This window comes from Macrotis lagotis, chromosome 2 (assembly GCF_037893015.1).
Source record: "Macrotis lagotis isolate mMagLag1 chromosome 2, bilby.v1.9.chrom.fasta, whole genome shotgun sequence".
Lineage (NCBI taxonomy): Eukaryota > Metazoa > Chordata > Mammalia > Peramelemorphia > Peramelidae > Macrotis > Macrotis lagotis.
The window spans coordinates 191,183,174-191,201,567 of record NC_133659.1 but is presented as its reverse complement, the minus strand read 5'-3'; the positions used below and the strand labels follow the sequence as shown (position 1 = coordinate 191,201,567).

At 32.9% G+C, this 18,394-nt stretch overlaps 1 protein-coding gene across 4 annotated transcripts in view; it reads right to left on the bottom strand.

Moving 5' to 3' along the window:
* The window catches only part of NPEPPS (aminopeptidase puromycin sensitive), a 100,937-nt gene that overhangs the window by 40,049 nt on the left and 42,494 nt on the right, over window positions 1-18,394 (bottom strand). For all 4 annotated transcript variants that reach the window (XM_074224120.1, XM_074224123.1, XM_074224122.1 and 1 more), the window contains exons 4-12: window positions 12,911-13,032; window positions 11,367-11,474; window positions 9,950-10,150; window positions 9,169-9,265; window positions 9,020-9,053; window positions 7,891-8,005; window positions 5,764-5,928; window positions 2,338-2,442; window positions 1,240-1,300 (exon numbers count right to left, since the gene is read on the bottom strand). In XM_074224120.1, coding sequence (XP_074080221.1) covers window positions 1,240-1,300; window positions 2,338-2,442; window positions 5,764-5,928; window positions 7,891-8,005; window positions 9,020-9,053; window positions 9,169-9,265; window positions 9,950-10,150; window positions 11,367-11,474; window positions 12,911-13,032 — 1,008 coding nt within the window. The remainder of the gene's footprint in view (window positions 1-1,239; window positions 1,301-2,337; window positions 2,443-5,763; window positions 5,929-7,890; window positions 8,006-9,019; window positions 9,054-9,168; window positions 9,266-9,949; window positions 10,151-11,366; window positions 11,475-12,910; window positions 13,033-18,394) is intronic.

The following is an 18,394-nucleotide window of genomic DNA, read 5'->3' as shown; positions in this document are numbered from 1 at the left end:
GTTGCTATAAATAAATACTGTGTGTGTGTGTGTGTGTGTGTGTGTGTGTGTGTATTTCCTTTTCTATTTTCTTTCATTTCTTTAGGATGCAGACATAGTAGTGGTATTGCTGAGTCAAAGATTATGCAGTTTTATAGCCATGTGGGTATATTTCTAATTGCTCTTTGAAACAGAAAACAACTGCAGTTCATTGAGGTACCTATTTGCTCCTTATTCTTCAGAATTATTTAATCTATCTTTCTTCAAATAATAGTAATTTAGAGCATTTTAATGACACCAGATAGATTTTGATTTCTTCATCTGAAAACTGCCTTGTTTATATCCTTTGACTATCAACCACAAATGGCTGAAAAAGTTGTGGTTTTTGACTGTGACAAAGAAGAAGTGATAAAGGGGATAATTTCAGAAAAATATTGCAAGACCTATATGAACTGATCAACAGTGAAGTGAGAAGAATGGGAAGATCATTGTGCATAGTAACAGCAATGTTGTAATGATGATCAAGACCTGAATATTCTGATCAATACAATGATCCAAGGAAATTCCAAAGGACACAATGGGGAAAAAAATGTTGTTTACTTCCAGAGAAAGAATTCATGCATTGCAGGTGCAAAGTGAAGTGTAATTACCTCACTTTCTTTTTCTTGCCTTTTTTTTTACATAAGGCTAATGTGGAAATGTTGTAAATAATTTCACATATGAAACTGATATCATACTGTTGTCTATTCAGTGGGTGTATGGGGAGAGAATTTGGGAAAAATTTTAAAAGCAAAAAAAAAAGTTAAAGTACTATTTAAAAGTTTTAATAAGGCTGAAGAAAAACAACTTCTGAAAAATGAGAACTGACCAAATGGAAGCTGATTTAATGGTCAATCTAATAACTGTCTAATATGACAAAAGTTTCTGAATCTGGACAATGGTCTAGGTGTTCTGGTTGATGTAACTATAGCACCTTCAAATGATTAAAGTAGTAGCATACAGAATGCAAAGAACAGTGAGTGACAATGACTTCTGACCCAGTGAGAGTTATTCCTTGACAAAGGTAATATTACATATTACTAAAAATTAATCATACTAATAAAAATAACCATTTTACACACTAATAAAAATAGAAAACTAGGCATGTGAGAGAACACTGGAAAAATATCATGAGTCAATGTATCCTGTCAAAGGTGCTTGAATTTAAAATGTAAAACCTTCTTTCTTTCCTTTTCATACCCCTGAAATATTAAAGATTACCTGTGGCTGCATTCTTCTGTTGAAACTTGGTTAAGTATATGTTCATTCCTTTCTTAAAGTCCTGAAAAAACAATTTTTAAAATTGTAGTTGTTAAAATGTTAAGATTTGTGCCTGTTTCCACATCAACATTCTCTCACTCATTAGAATGAGACAAGTATTCTATTACTTCTTTTTAGTTCAGTTTGTTTCTACATTTTGGTACTTAAAGAGAATTATTATTATAGTTATAATTTATATATAATATATAAAAATATACAATTATATAATATATAGTTATAATTAATTTTCAAAATTAGAATTGTGTATTTTAAATACCAATGGGCCTTCCTTCCTTCAACATTCTTCTGCCTACTATTTAAGAACATATACAGCTTATATTTCTCTTCCACTGCTATTTGTAACCATTAAAAACAAAATCGTTCCCAGAAAGAAATAAAAGAAAATCATCAGTAAACATTAAGAAATACGTAAAAGAACCAACAAGAAATTTTAAAAAGGACAACGATAATAAGTAGGGCTGTGCTTACAACTACTGGGTATACACCAAATTTGTTAAATTTAACTAGTAAACTTTTTTTAAATGAGCTACTCTTAAGAGACTCAAAATTTTATACATAAGCCTCTTCTATTCTTTGACTGGAAATGGTCATTTGTCAAGTTCATACGTTTAAATGAAAATTTTAAAAGATCCTTTCCTATTTCCACTTAACATATAATCTGTGTTCTTTTACATGATCAACTAAGAGAACATGATAGTCAAGATAAACAAAAAATAAGGAAAAACTAAAACCTGGCAGTATTTCTATAAATAAAAACTTGTTGGGGCGGCTAGGTGGTGCAGTGGATAAAGCACCGGCCTTGGAGTCAGGAGTACCTGGGTTCAAATCCAGCCTCAGACACTTAATAATTACCTAGCTGTGTGGCCTTGGGCAAACCAATTAACCCCATTGCCTTGAAAAAAAAAAACCTAAATAAGAACTTGTTGAGCTATTAGAAATTTAATCCAAATAGAGAATACATTTCTTCATAAACACAAAGTAATGCCTCACTGTAAACTTTACCATAAATAGTAGAAGAATGTTTTGGGTTTTTTTTACCTTATCCCCAATGTAGTCATGCAACATTCTGATGACAGATGCCCCTTTACTATAGGAGATAGCATCAAATATCTCATCAACTTCAGAAGGATGGCCCACACTGACCTGAGAAACATGGTGTTATGCAAGGTTATTAAAGAAGACCAAAAAAAAATTAAATTACTTTCCTGAAAAGCTTTATATCCCACAAGAGATTTTGCTCCACCCAACATATATATATATATATATATGGTACTGATCTGCCACAATTGTAAGTAGCATACTAATAAATTAATACAGTTAATTAAGGTCTCCTTTTGCTCATTATTCTCTCACAAAATACTATCAACTTAACATGACTGTATGGAATGAAAGGAATCAAAGAGGGGGAAAAAGCTGGTGTTGGATGGGAGTGTAATGGGGCTATCCTAAAACAACAGATGTTTCTCATACTAAAAATAATGACCTATAGTAATGAAATACCATGATCAATGATGTCACAGACTCTCATTTTTGATGTGCAAGACTCTGATTCTTAGAAGTGAATAATTTTTTCAGATAAATTAAAAGGGATAAAGAAAAATTAAATGACAAAAGTCATAAGAAGGGCAATGGAAATAACTAAACTGAGTTTATCTATTCATGGAAATTTTTTAAAATTCAATTTATTTTATTTTTAGTTCCAAATTCTCTCCCTTCCTCCTCTACCTACTGAGGTGAGAAAGACAAAAAAATTTTACAAATACAGTCTCCCTGTGTTTAAAAAGAGGGGAAAAAGTTGGTTAGTACAGCAAGAAAAAGCAAATTAATAATAGGAAAATATCCTGAAAGGTTTCCTGAAAAAATATTGCATAAAAATATGAAATTCAATGCCAGAAACTACGCCCAAAGGGCAACAAAAATGTGCATACCCTTTGATCCAGCAATACCACTACTGGGTCCATACCTTGAAGAGATGATAAAAAAGGGTAAAAACATCAATTGTACAAAAATATCCATAGCAGCCCTATCTCTTGTGGCAAAGAATTGAAAATCCAGGAAATGTCCTTCATTTGGGGAATGGCTTAGCAAACTGTGGTATATGTATGTTATGGAACACTATTGTTCTATTAGATTCCAGAAGGGATGGGAATTCAGAGAAGCCTGGAGGGATTTGCATGAACTGATGCTGAGTGAGATGAGTGAGAGGAACAGAACCAGAAAAACACTCGGTGTAACAATCAGGGACAATTTTGGGCTATCTGCAATGGAGAATACCATCTGTATCCAGAGAAAGAACTGTGGAGTTTGAACAGACCAAGGACTATTACCTTAAATTTAGGGGAGAAAAAACCTAATGTCGTATTGTCTGATCTTGCTATCTCTTACACTTTATGTTTCTTCCTTAAGGATATGATTTTTCTCTCATCACACTCAATTTGGATCAATGTATAACATGGAAACAATGTAAAGACTGACAAATTGCCTTCTATGGGGGGTGGGAGGAGGGAAGTAAGAATGGGGGAAAATTGTAAAACTCAAAATAAATAAAATCTTTTTTAAAAAAATTCAATGCCAGAAACCCAAAAAAAGAAAACATTATTCCATTGTATGCAATTTAAGGACCAAAACAAATTTCCATGTTAGCCATGTTAAAAACAAATGATTGAAAAAGAAAAGATGCTTCCATCTGGACTCTATGCTGAGTCAATTAGTTTCCTATCTGAAAGTAGACAGTATGTTTGAATGGAATTCTTTGGAATTGTCTTAAGTTATTGTGTTGATCAGTTATTAAATCTTTCAAATTTCATTATTTTTACACAATTTTCAAAAACCATCCGCTTCATCATTTATTTTAGCAAAATAGCATTCTATCCTATTCAAGGCACTGCTTGAATTTTCAAGTCTTTCCTCTCACAGAAAGAACAGATATGATTATTTTTATACATATGATGCCCTGTCCCCCCTTACTGTGGTCTCACTTGAGATTTTGGAACAGTATTTATAGGTCAAAAGGGATGTAAAGCTTAACAGTTTTTTGGATATAGTTCCAAATTTCTTTCCAAAATGGTTAAACCAACTTATAGTACTAACAACAATAAACTTCTTTTCCAAGGTCTTCTGAAACAGCGGTTGATATTTATCTTTTTTTTGTCATTTTAAATATCTGATGTATGAGATAGTACCCCAGTTATTTCAATTTGCATACTTCTAATTGTAAGTGATTTAGAGCATTTTCCATATGGCTACTGATAGCTTGGAACTGTCTTGAGCCTTCCTCTGAAAACAGTCAATTCATATTCTTGATCATTTATCAACTGGGAAATGGCTCTAATTTTTAGAAAATTGACAAAGTTCTCAATATTTTCTAGAAATGAATTTTCAGAAAAACTTGCAGAAAAGATTTCCCTAGATCTGCTTTTCTGCTAATTTCAGCTAAATTTTTTTTGCTCAAAAATTTTAATTTTAATAAACTTATCCATTCTACTTCCTGAGAACCTTTCTATCTCGTTTCATCATGGGTTCTTCCCCTTTCCAAAGATCTGATAATTATTCCTTAACACAGTTTTCATGTAAGTTCTTGAAATATAAGGGCAATAAATTTTCCCCCTAAAAAAGTTACAATTATTAACTATGTACAGTGAAGATCAGTCTTAAATGTATTTAATTGCATAGTTTACAACTATACTTCAATCAACAAGTATTTACTGAGTACCCCCAAAGGGTATATAATACTATACTACATTATGTACCCCATAAGGTATAAAATATTATGCTACATATATACAGACATACCCAGACACACACTCACCCTTACACCCACACACAAGGGCAAAAAAATTCCCAGTATACATTAAAAATAACCTAATTAAGAAGATACCATCATTACATTTTTTTGTGATTGAAAACATCAATTAAAGGAGAAAAAAGTAAACTTAATCAAACCTTTCCTCTTTTTTTGGATTCTTTGAGAAAATTTCCTGCGTAACAAGTCATTTATTTCATGAAAAGTAATACAGTGGGGCAGCTAGGTGGCACAATGGATAGAGCACCAGCCCCGGATTCAGGATGACCTGAGTTCAAATCAGACCTCAGACATTTAATAATTTCCTAATGACCTTGGACAAGTCACTTAACCCCATTGCCTTGAGGAAAAGAAAGGATAAGGGGAGAGGAGGGAAAGGGGAGGGGAGGGAAGGAAAGAGGAAGGAAGGAAGGAAGGAAGGAAGGAAGGAAGGTAGGTGACAGTTTAATATTTAAGGCTAAAAGTGGGATAGAATAGCTTACTTAGGGGCAGCCAGGTGGCTCAGTGGGTAGAGCAGTGACCCTGAAGTCAGGAGGACCTGAGTTCAAATCTGACCTCAGACACTTAATAATTACCTAGCTGTGAGGCCTTGGGCAAGCCATTTAACCCTATTGCCTTGAAAAATCTAAAAAAAAAAAAAAAAAATAGCTTACTTAACTTACTTCAATAGGATGACTATTGTCTAAAGCATCGAGCTCCTGGGCTCGGGTATAATCAGCAGAAACAAACTGAGTCCAAATATCATATTCTGGGAAGCAATGATCAACACAGAGATACTCGATCCAAGAGGCGAAGCCTTCATTTAACCAAAGATGAGTCCACCATTCCTTTAAAAAAAAAATCAAGGAGCATTTTAAAAAAAACATCTATTCAACTAATTTATAAAACATTTCACTGAGCCTATGCCCCAACACTAGCAATTTAGTGAATTATAAAAGCAATTCAAAACATCTATTAAGCAGTTCATTTCTTTGGAGAAAGCTGAAATTTCATTAAAAAAGAAGCCAAGCAGAACCATATCGAACAGACCTTAATTTATTGAGGATGTATCTCAAATGACAGTAGTCACTTCTAGGTAGTTTTCACTATATCACGATGTGTAGAAAAAAGAAAAATGTGAAAAAGGAGGTGGTAAGATGTTAGAGATCAAAAATGAGAACAAGACTGCAAAGATTATACTAAGAAAAGTTCTCTTCAAAGAGAACAGAAGGATATTGAGAGAAAACAAGGAAATGTAAAAAAAAATTCCCCGTATTTGCCGAAAATATTGTCAATCAGTGAGATAGTAACAGTAATTTGAAACTCTTTGGAATTCCATATGAAATTGTATATTGAATAAAGTTAACTTCTGAAGATCTTTTAGAGGAAAGATCTTGATGCAATTTTTATTACATCTGAGAAGACAAATTTCAATGGATTAATGTGACTGAAAAACAAAATGCTTCCAAATTTGCTTCCAAATTTACTTCCAAATTTCCAGACCAGATTGTATTAAATATCTATTCTTTAAGGCAGAGGTAGTCACTATCCATAAAAACTTCATACCATTTCATCTAACCTTTAAGGCTATAGTCAGAATAAATTTTTTCTCCAAATTATCTGTAATGAGATATAGTCATTTCAGTTAATTTAACTTTAATGGTATCAAAGAATTAGAAATTCATGATTTTAAGTGAAACACAACTCTCCCAGTAGAGGGAAATCATTCCTAGAGGCCTCAACAAAAAGCCACAACTTACATGATCTTCTGAAAGTTTTGCTAAACCATTCTTTGGAAAGAATTAGTAACCCAATTTAACTAAGAGAGCTACTTCTGCATACATCTCAACTTTCAAGCATGAGGATACCATTTTTTTTTACTGAAGTTTGTTCAAAGAGAACTTTTCTCCCTCAAAATAACATTTTAGGAATTCAGTTACTATCAAAATGACTAAATAGAAAGTTAGGCTTTCTTTTGAAGGCTCAAATATACCATGTTGATTTGATAAATTCCTCATTCTTTTCCTTGCTGTGACATATGGACTCGAGCTCCATCCAAGTCACGTTCTGCTTTTTGGCAGCCTGAATACCACAGTTAGGGAATTTGGCTGGCTCCAGAATCTCCAAATCCTTTCACTGCAATGTTACTTCTAGTTCATTTATTAAATACTGTGCTTTTGGCACGACAATCTACTTCCTAACCTCTAACACAGTTGGCTTCCATAAATAGTATTTGTTTAGGGGGTGAGAGAAGAGTGGCAGACTAAATCTGAAGGACAGGGACTATTCATTGCAGAAAACTAGTAAACAACGTTTTCAGTATTACAGTGTGGGAATTTATAAACACCTTCCAGCTACATCATTTCTCTTTGCTTTGATTCTCCCATAAAAGGGAATGAGGTGGGGGGGAACAGAGTGGAGAAGAGAACAACATAACATAAGAGAAATTATATCCAGAAATGAAACTCCACCCAACATCAAAATGGTTTAGATTGGTACTTGATCAGAACTCTGCTTTATTATATAGCAAGTTAATACTTAATGTATATCTGAAGAATAATCAATGAAATACATAAACAAATATGAAAACAAGTTTAATATCTTTCCTGCTGAACAAATAATATTCAAAAACAGCCAACCAGTAACTCACTTTTCAAGGTAGACTTTGTAAAATAATTCCTTTCTATCACTCAAATATTTCCTTGTGCACAATACTCCAGCCAACCCCAGAAATGCTGTGTAGACAAGAGGATGTGCAGCATAGCAGGATGAAGGTAAATATATTGAAAACACTTAAAAATATTAGATACCATAGTAACAAGATTTCCAAACCATTGATGGGCGAGTTCATGTCCCACAACCAGAGCAACCCACTGGCGGGATGAAGAACAGGAATTTTTTGGATCAATAAGCAATGCAGTTTCCCTGTTTTTAAAAAGAGGGGGAAAAGTTGATTAGTACAGCAATAAAAAGCAAAGTAACAACAGGAAAATAAACTGAAAGGTTTCCTGAATAATAGTGCATAAAAATATCAAATGAATTGCCAGAAACATAAAAGGAAAACATTATTCCATTGCATGCAATGTAAAGACAGAAAAAATAATCAAGTTAGATTACATCTTATTCTCACCTGAGTACTTAAAAAAAGATCATAGACTACCAGAAAGGCATCTTTTCATTCTGATGAGGCTATCTAAAAACATGGAATTTCATCTAGAAGATAATGAAAACTCTTGAGTTTCTCTAAAAAATGAAGAGGAAGGGGCGGCTAGGTGGCGCAGTGGAGAGAGCACCGGCCTGCAGTAAGGAGTACCCAAGTTCAAACCCGGTCTCAGACACTTAATAATTACCTAGCTGTGTGGCCTTGTGCAAGCCACTTAACCCCATTGCCTTGCAAAAACCTAACAAAAAAAAAAAAATGGAGAGGAAGAAAAAATGCATTCCACATAAATAAAAAACAAAATACTGAGCTGACTGTTTGAAATGTAGTCATCTGAACAGGCAACTAAAAATGCAAGTTGGGAACTTTTATAGACAGTGCTTTAAAAAAGCTAATGTTTGCATAGTAGTAACAGAGATGTAAAAACTTTGATAGAAAATACACACCCAAGGCCAGTTTTCAATGCTGGAGAAATTACTACAGAACTATTATGGGGAGACAATACATCAATTAAAATGAAAAAAGAATCATCTGAAAAATTTTACTAGTGATCATACTGAAATCATCCAGCTTTGCAGAATTGGATTAAGTGTTCACATGATTTTCTGAAATGCATTCCAGGGATATTTTTTATGAAAAGAAAAAAATTATTCAATCTTGTTATGTTACTTTACAATTGTTGTTTAATGTTAACATAGGATAAAGTCCAAGGTCAGCAGTCCTTATATAAGAAAACTAGGAAAGCAAAGATAAGGCAGAAAAATGTACTGTTAACATACCTATAAGTAACAAGGCCCCAGTTCTCCATGGCACCTTTATAAAATAAAAAAAAAATTTATAATGTATTTAAAATGTATTTATAATACATTCAACTTTCTTATAATTCAAAGATCAATACAATTCAGCAATAAAATGAAATTTACTTTACCAGCTGCAAAGTCTGCAATAGCAATGAGATCAATTTTGGGTAGAGGATAAGGAACATTAAAGTACTCCTTATAAAAAGGTAGAGTTTTAGCAGCAACCTACAAAAGAATGAACACAAGAACAAGTCTGATAAAGCTTGCAATTGCAATTGGCAAATAAATCCAAGGGAAATCTGAAACTACCCTAGATATATCAAGTTTCTGCCCATTCTTTTAGAAAGTAATATTTCTGATATACATATTTATTAAACATTTATTTTTTATATACCTAACCATCCCTCCCCCTTGGTACAAGATAGCAAGTAATCTGATTTATGTTATACATGCACAATCATGTTATACATATTTCCATATTAATGTCTGTCCTTCATTTTCGAAGAAGACCACGACATCAGGGAGGTGATGCCATGCCAAGCACATGAACTGGATTTGAAGAATCATGTATCAAAATTCTAAATACAGAACACCTCTCCAAAAGGATATGCAAATCTCAGAATTTACAATAAATATACCATCATCCAAATTTTAGTCTAAAAATGTCAGTATTAAAATAAGTGGCTTGCCTAAGGCCACACGACTAGGTAATTATTAAGTGTCTGAGGTCTTTTTTTAATATAACTTGAATTCATTCAATTCTCATATTGTAAAACAATTCTACATCAAGTTCAGATTTCTTCTTCTCTCAATGTAACAAAATCACAACAAATTTTACTTGATATTATAAATTATAAAATAATCCATTAGGAATACAAACTCTCCAAAATGAATCTCCACCAAATTTACCTCTAATGCAAATTTTCCTTGTTCTGCTTTGCCCACAGGTGTATAAACACGAACACACACACCATCTTTTGACCTTGTCTCAACAAAGTCATATTCTCCTACAACAAATGCCACCAAGTATGTTGACATGACAGGTGTGCGAGCAAACTTCACTTCAACTAAATTTTCATCATCAGGGTATGGTTTTCGGTCAATTACATTCTTTCAAACAGCAGAAAAAAGAAAAATATATACATTAGTCACCGACAAGCACAGCCAGAATACAAAAGTAAAACTACAAAATTCACCTAGCTTTGCTTCAGGCACTTCCTTCCCATTTAGCAACCTTATCAATTCTCTTCTACAACTACACAGTCCTGATATTTCCCCAATCCAACTCTGAAAGCTCTCTTATTGATACCAGAGTATCAGGGATGAAAATATAATTTCTCTTGGGGATAGGTGAATATAAAGAAATGATTTGCTCAAGACTTTTTGAAAGATGGAAGCCTTTCTTAACCATGTATCCAGTATCAGTGGCCTTAATTGGCAAATTAACCAAACTTTGCCTGTGAAGGTCATACCAATTTTTGTGCCTGATAAGGTTCTATTACCTACTCCACCTCAGGTACTTGTCTTTCTCCTTATGTCAACAAATTTTTTTTTTAGACTTTTTTCAAGGAAATGGGGTTAAAGTGGCTTGCCCAAGGCCACTTGGCTAGGTAATTATTAAGTGTCTGAGGTTGGATTTGAACCCAGGTACTCCTGACTCCAAGGCCAGTGCTCTATCCACTGCGCCACCTAGCCATCCCCTAGGTCAACAAATTTAAGTTTTAATAAAGAGGAAAATCTCATTGACCTAAAGGAACAAATGACTGTTTTAGCTTTAGATATTACATCTTTCCCACAAATATTTGCTTTTTAATTATCTGACAAAGAAAAAAGAAACAAAATTGAGAAATTTCAGATTAGCCAGACATGATGGGAGAGGTCTATTTGGAGGCTTCTGAGTAGTAGTGTCTTTACAGTGTTACTGAAATCATTATCATGATTGCCTCCAGTTTTATTTGTAGTGTCACTAGCTATGGCAGTCCTTCAAATATCATTATAGATGTCAACTGCTACTTCACTTATGAGTTACTTATGAGGACTAACAATTAGCCCTGGTTATATATGGAAATATGATTCTAAAATATGAATAACTACCATTGCAATTTGCCTCTAAAACACAAATACAAATTTTGTATCTTAGTGAGAAAAAGTCAAACCACTCTCTCTTACCATTTTTAATTTGGTTCTTGCATTTAATTTTACTCTAAAAGGACATTTTCAAAAAAGTTCAATAAATTCAAATAAAAGCATTTAAGAAAAAAGTTAAATCAGTTAACTAAACTTCTAATAGCTTGTTACAAATTCCAAACTGCTTAATTATACATACCATGTTTGATAAAGCTACTCTGTCCTTAGGGACAACCAATGAGATGTCAAATGTTGCTTTGATGGCAGGTTCATCCCAGCAAGGAAAAGCCCTCCGGGCATCAGTAGCCTTAAGAAAAAAAAAATATGGAAGAAATCATAAGCATTCCAATTTCTGTTGGCTATCATCTACTGAAGGCTTTGTTAATAAATAGCATGGTTATGGTTTAAACTATAATTCTGCCTTCATTACAAAATAATAGAGTATTTATTTTAAGCTACATACAAAAAGTTTTACCAATATTCTTTACCTAAGTAAGGAAAAAGCATACAATAACCAATATATACAACTAAGACTATATGACTAGGACAAGGTAACTCCCTTATTAAAAAATAATAATGATAATATAAAAGTTAAAGAGCTAGGAAATTTAAAGACCTTTTGAAATAAAAGTGAGTCATTGGTTTTTAAATTTCCATTGGAAACTTCTTCCTCAACTTATGTGACTCTTCGAATTCAATTCTAGGTACCTGATGTGCTTCATTCTTTAACAGAAAAGTAAGAATAGCAATGCTCTGGGATACATATCTCCTAATGAATAAAAAGAAATGTACTTCTCTACCAATTCACATAAATTATGTTCCCTTATGACAAGGAAAAAAAATGAAGGAAAAATGCTAAGATAATAAAGAAAAAAACCCAAAACCAATAATTGAATCTTTATTAAAAGAAAACAAAGCAGGTCTATTTCAGATAAAGCCAAAATCTAAAAGCTATAAAGAACATTTCCCATTAAACAGGAAATATTCTTCATTCAGATGATACAGTTTTAATAGGAAATGGCCACTTTTCAAACACTAAAAGTATGGTTCTTTTTTTTTAAGGTTTTGCAAGGCAAACAGGGTTAAGTGGCTTACCTAAGGCCACACAGCTAGGTAATTATTAAGTGTCTGAGGCTGGAATTCAACTCAGGTACTCCTGACTCCAGGACCAGCGCTCTATCCACTGCGCCACCTAGCCACCCCAAAAAGTATGGTTCTTAATATGAAGAGTGCTGTTTCTAAAATCAATCCAGATACTACATATCAGTTCAGTATCTATCTGTCTCGTTTCGTTTCTTGTAAATGTAGCTGTACAAGATGTCCCAAAAGTCTCAGTCCAGTTTCAAGCACCTAAAACTGGGCTGAGACTTTTGGGACATGAAGTGTAAATTCAATCACTATTAGAGTTATTTTACAGACAATCAGACAGATCCTTAAACATACAAATACACAGGGCGGCTAGGTGGCACAGTGAATAGAGCACTGGCCCTAGAGTCAGAGGTACCTGAGTTCAAATCAGGCCTCAGACACTTAATAATTACCTAGCTGTGTGGCCTTGGACAAGCCACTTAACCCCATTTGCCTTGCCAAAAAAACCCACTAAAATAAAGAAAAAGAAAAGAAAATATAAATACAGTTAAGGCTAGACATCTGGTTTTGATGGCTTTTCAATATAATGGAATAAACTTTACTTCAAATACTAACATCTAAAAAAATTCAAGTAGTAAGGGAAATAATACATACCTCAAACTGTGTGACAGCAGCATAACGCACTTCTCCAGAAGGAGTAGTGTATTTACTTCTATAGAACCCTTTCATTTTATCATTTAACTCTCCAACAAAATCTATCTTTAAGGTTCCTGTACCTGTGACACAAGACAAATGAAAATCACAATTATACAGTTAAATATAAAACAGCTAACTTTCAAAGTTTTATTCGTTAACATGCTAAAATTATTTTCCTTTTTTTTCAAATGTTTGCCATAGAAATAAAAAAGACTTTAAAAATTAAGATGCCAGGAATAATTCTAAAGCAAACCTCAATAGCTTTCACTTGTTCAAAAATCCATTTCACCTTTTGGAGGGATAACATATTTTTATGTGACCAAAATCAACAGTATCAGGTCTTTTTAAACAAAGATTAACCTCACATAATCATGTCAATTCATTAACTTTCAGTCTTAAGTCACTAAAAAAGGGATGCCTGGGTAAAATAGGATGCATAAATATAAAAGAATATTATTATTGCACCTTGAGAAATGATGAGTATCAAGAACTGAGAAAATCTTATTTATGAATTGATGCCAAGTCAAATAAGCAGAACCTGGATAACAAATTATATTGACAAAAAAGACCAGACCTGTAAATTTCACTGATACTGAAAATTCTCAGTGCCAAGTGCATCTTTGTAACTTATAGTCTTTGAGAATTACTAAAGCACTGAGGGGGCTAATAACTTGCCCATAAGCCACAGAGTCCACATATGTCAGAGACAGGATGACCTAAGTCCATCCTGCCATATACTTATCTTAATAAAACACACACACACATAATGTACATATGTATGTAAGTATGACAACTACATAACAGAAGTTAGCAATATTACAATTGTTTTTTTGTATTAGAGTGTTGATGGTGCTAATAAAATGTAAAATAAAATTTAAGAAACTCAAAAGATAACATAATAAATCCCTAAGAAAAATTCTGTAAATAGTTTGTTATCTAGATAGTTTGTTATCTAGGTTCACTTAAAATAGAACAATAGTCCTTAACTCATCTTGGCTTATGAAAAGTCAAGTTCTTATCTGAAAGATATCATAAAATGAATCTTGAAGCTTATCTAATTTTTCAGACAGCAAAAAATTATTTATACTTAATCTTTAAGTAATGCAATGTCAATAAAAAGGTAGGCTAAGGTGACAATTTAGTTCTATTCCCACTCAGAACAATCAATCTCATCTGAATCTGACTTCCAGAATAAAGAGATCACAAGTGCTTCAAGAAATCCACAACTAAAGAACTGTCACCTACCTTTCACAAAGAGCAGTTACATTTTTAAAAATGTTAATTTTATTATTAATTCTAACAATCTAAGTCTGGTGCTTGAAAAATTCACAAATTTATTTAGCAGTGTGAATATAAAGAAACAAACTTATATATATCCAAAAAAGTACCATCATTGTTCAAGCAGTCACTTGGGAGCTTTAGTTACGCTGCCATTATTCAGAATGTTTTAGAATGCCTCTTTTAGATCTTAAGTTTGAATATCAGTCAATCATGAAGGAATAAATGAATGAAAAAGCATGTATTTATTAAATACTTACTATATGCACAGTTCTGGGAATATAAATAAAAAAGCAAGACATTCCTAGTTTTCAAGGGAGTTGACAAGGGAGTTTCAAGGGAGAGACAATACAACAAGTTTCATCTGAAAGTCAGATATCAGAGTCAGCCTAGTGGGACCTGCCTAGAGTAAGTGGAAAACCAGATGATATGCAACTTCTTTAATTTGACAATGCCAAGAACTCTGGGGACAAATAAAAACTGGGAAAATATTCTATACAAAAACAAAGCAACTATAACTGATTTTTCAAATGGGGCTTCTAAGTCAGTTTTGAAAGCAGTTTAAAAATATTGTACACCCTAACAGCAACATGGGAATGATGATATGATGATCAACCTTGATGGATTTGCTCATTCCATCAATGCAACAATCAGGGACAATTTTGGGCTATCTGTGATGGAGAATACCATCTGTATCCAGAGAAAGAATTGCAGAGGGTGACCAAAGACCAAAGACTATTACCTTTATTTATTTTTTCTAAGGTTTTTGCAAGGCAAATGGGGTTAAGTGGCTTGCCCAAGGCCACACAGCTAAGTAATAATTATTAAGTGTCTGAGACCCGATTTGAACCCAGGTACTCCTGACTCCCAGGCCCAGTGCCACCTAGCCGCCCTATTACGTTTAATTTAAAAAAAAAAACCAAAACCATTATCTTATTATGTAATTTTGCTATCTCTTATACTTTATGTTTCTTCCTTAAGGATATGATTTCTCTCTCATCACATTCAACTTAGATCAGTGTATACCATGGAAACAATGTAAAGACTAACAGCATGCCTTCTGTGGGGGGTGGGGGAGGGAAGCAAGAATAGAGGAAAAAATGTAAAATAAATAAATGAACAAAGATTTAATTTTTAAAAAGAAAAGGGTTCTAAAATAACAAATATTAATACATCACTGAAATATATAATTTCCCAAGGAAATTAACTAATTTACAAAGAATGTCACCTACTTGGACATGTGTTCTTTTTTTAAATTTTATTTATTTAAGGCAATGGGGTTAAGTGACTTGCCCAAGATCACATAGTTTGACAATTATTAAGTATCTGAGACCTAATTTGAACTCAGGTCCTCCTAACTCCAGGGCCAGTGCTCTATCCACTGCATGACCTAACTGCCCCCACATAAGTGTTCTTTGATCATATTGCCTTATAAACAGACCTCTCATGTCACTGTTAGTAAGAAATGAGAAGAAACAAAAAAAAAATTCTCTATCTCTATATTCTTTCTCACATCTCTTGGGAAAATGCTATAGTTCTAAGATAATAAAAGTCAATTTAGTTTATTAATTTAAAAGAAAATTAAGACAAAAGGGTACTAGTTCTTATCCTGCCTCTTAAGGAATTTTTTAAAAAACAAATCAATGAAAAATAAATGTTTTTAAAGAAGGGGATTGAAATGGTTTTAAATTTTAACAGCTCCTACTATTTCAGTATGAAAGGTGCTACTCCATAGGACACTAACCACCAATGCTGAGGTTGCTAAATATTGCAATGACTGTAGGCAACCAGTCAGCATTACTGATAGTGCCAGTTTCAAAAATTATTTTTGTTTGCACGATGATTGGTGAGGTTTTTAATAAGGTAGAGTAGAAAGATTATTAATGCCCACTTAAGATCTGTAGAAAATTTCATGCTATTATTAGGGAAGACAAACCACTTGTGAGAACTGCTGAAATTCAAAGTAATGAGAATCTCTCTTTCAGCAAAAGATGACATATGAAGTCTTACAGAAGAGAATATGAAAATAAAGAGTACACCAAGTATCTTTAAATACATTAAAAGTAGATATTCCGTTTTTCTTAAAATGAATTCAGAGCTCTTGAAAGAAGTAGGACAATGGTCCTGGACCCCATTCATAAGATAGAAACAGTTTAAAGCAGCAACATAATTTCTCTCTCTTTATATTTTTTTAAAAAATAATTTTATTTTCTCAATTATACGTAAATTTTTTTTAATATTTGATGTTTTTGCTTTATGCTTTGAGTTTCAAATTCTATCCCTCCCTACTCTCCCCTCTCCCTGAGGCAATATATATATATATATATATATATATATATATATATATATATATATATATATTCATTTAACACAATTCCATATTAGTAATTTTATACAAGAAAACTTATAGGAAAAAAGATATACAATGAAAATTAAGGAGATTTTTAAGAAATACATTGAGTGGAATTGCTAAAAGCAGAACCAACTTTCACTGCAATTTTCCTAGAAATTTTTTAAAATACTAGGTTGGTATTCACTTTAGAGGTAAATTACTAGCTTAGAAGTAAGAAAATGAATATAGAAAAACTATTACTACATGGCTATGAAGTCTGGAACTTTGCCATCTGGGAAAAATTAAAATGATAAATTACCTTGAATGCAAAGTAAAAGATACAATGAACAGAAGTTTCAATCCATCAAAACACTGTCCCCAAGTATTTTACTCTGGACTCAAAATTGCCTGGACTTTAGTACAAGGCTAAGAGTAGCTTGTGGAGGGTAAGGATACACTGACTTTTAAAGGATAAAACACAGACCACTAAGTCATTTTGTTGTAATTCACCTTATAGTTAATGATGGTTGTTTTCCCAAGTAACTGAGTTCAGATTTAAACCAATAGCATAAAAAAGCCAAATGTTATGTTCTAGTATTATTCTCCCTTAATTGTCAGAAACTAGTCCTATTCCTTCTTTTTGAAGATAAAATAAAGAACCATGGGGAATTCCTTCAACAGATAACAATAAAAAAATGAGAGGAATTAAGAACTGTAGCACTGCCCTTACAGTCTCAGTTTCACTATCTTTCTACTCTTAAGGCCTTATGCATCAAACCACATTCCTGCAATTTATTGGACACATTTCCTAAGTCTGGCATTGTCTCTGGTTTCACCTTTACCATCAGTCACCTAGTTCCTTTCTTTTTTTTTTAAGTTTTTGCAAGGCAAATGGGGTTAAGTGGCTTGCCCAAGGCCACGCGGCTAGGTAATTATTAAGTGTCTGAGACGGGATTTGAACCCAGGTACTCCTGACTCCAAAGCCTGTGCTTTATCCACTACACCACCTAGCAGCTCCATGTCTCCTAGCTTCTTTTTAAAATCCCAACTAAAATCCCATCTTCTCCAAGCTTTTCTCAAAACCCCTTAAATACCAATGTCTTCATTCTGTTGATTACCTCCAATTTATCTGTACATAGCTTTTTCTGTGTGGTCTCTCATTATACTATAACTTCTTGAAAAGAAGGACTATCTTTTACCTTTCTTTGTTTCCCTACCTAGGTACTTAAATGATTATTGAATTGAGTGTAAAAATGGAAGAACTAGAAAACTGATTATCAAAATTCCTTTCCAGGTGTAAAACCCCAAATAATAGACTAAAATTCTATTGAGATAGACAAGATATATCTTAATAATCAGTAAAATGGGTCAGAGTAAGGGTGACATAATGTTTAAAAATCTATTTCACATGGGGGGGGTTGAATAAAATCACAGTTGCCACATCTTATTCAACACAAATGATATATATATATATATACACACACACACACTATATCAGTGTTAACATTTTATTATTATTAAAGATGGAAAACATATTTTTCTGTGTATATTACTAGAAATTTTGTAGAACAGACATTAAGTTTAAATAATTTTAGCTATATGCTGCTAGATCAACATAATAAAAAAAATTAAATCCTCATTAGAATTAAAATTTTATTTAAGAATGCAAGAATACCAGCCATATAATTATAACAGAATCCCACTAGTATAGGATAAGTGGCACTTGAGAGGCACATAATCCATTAATAGATTCTCTATAGACCATTCCAATCTCTGGGGAGAAAAGAAAAATACCACTTCCTTGAACTCCAAGACCTTGGTTCCCCCCCCCC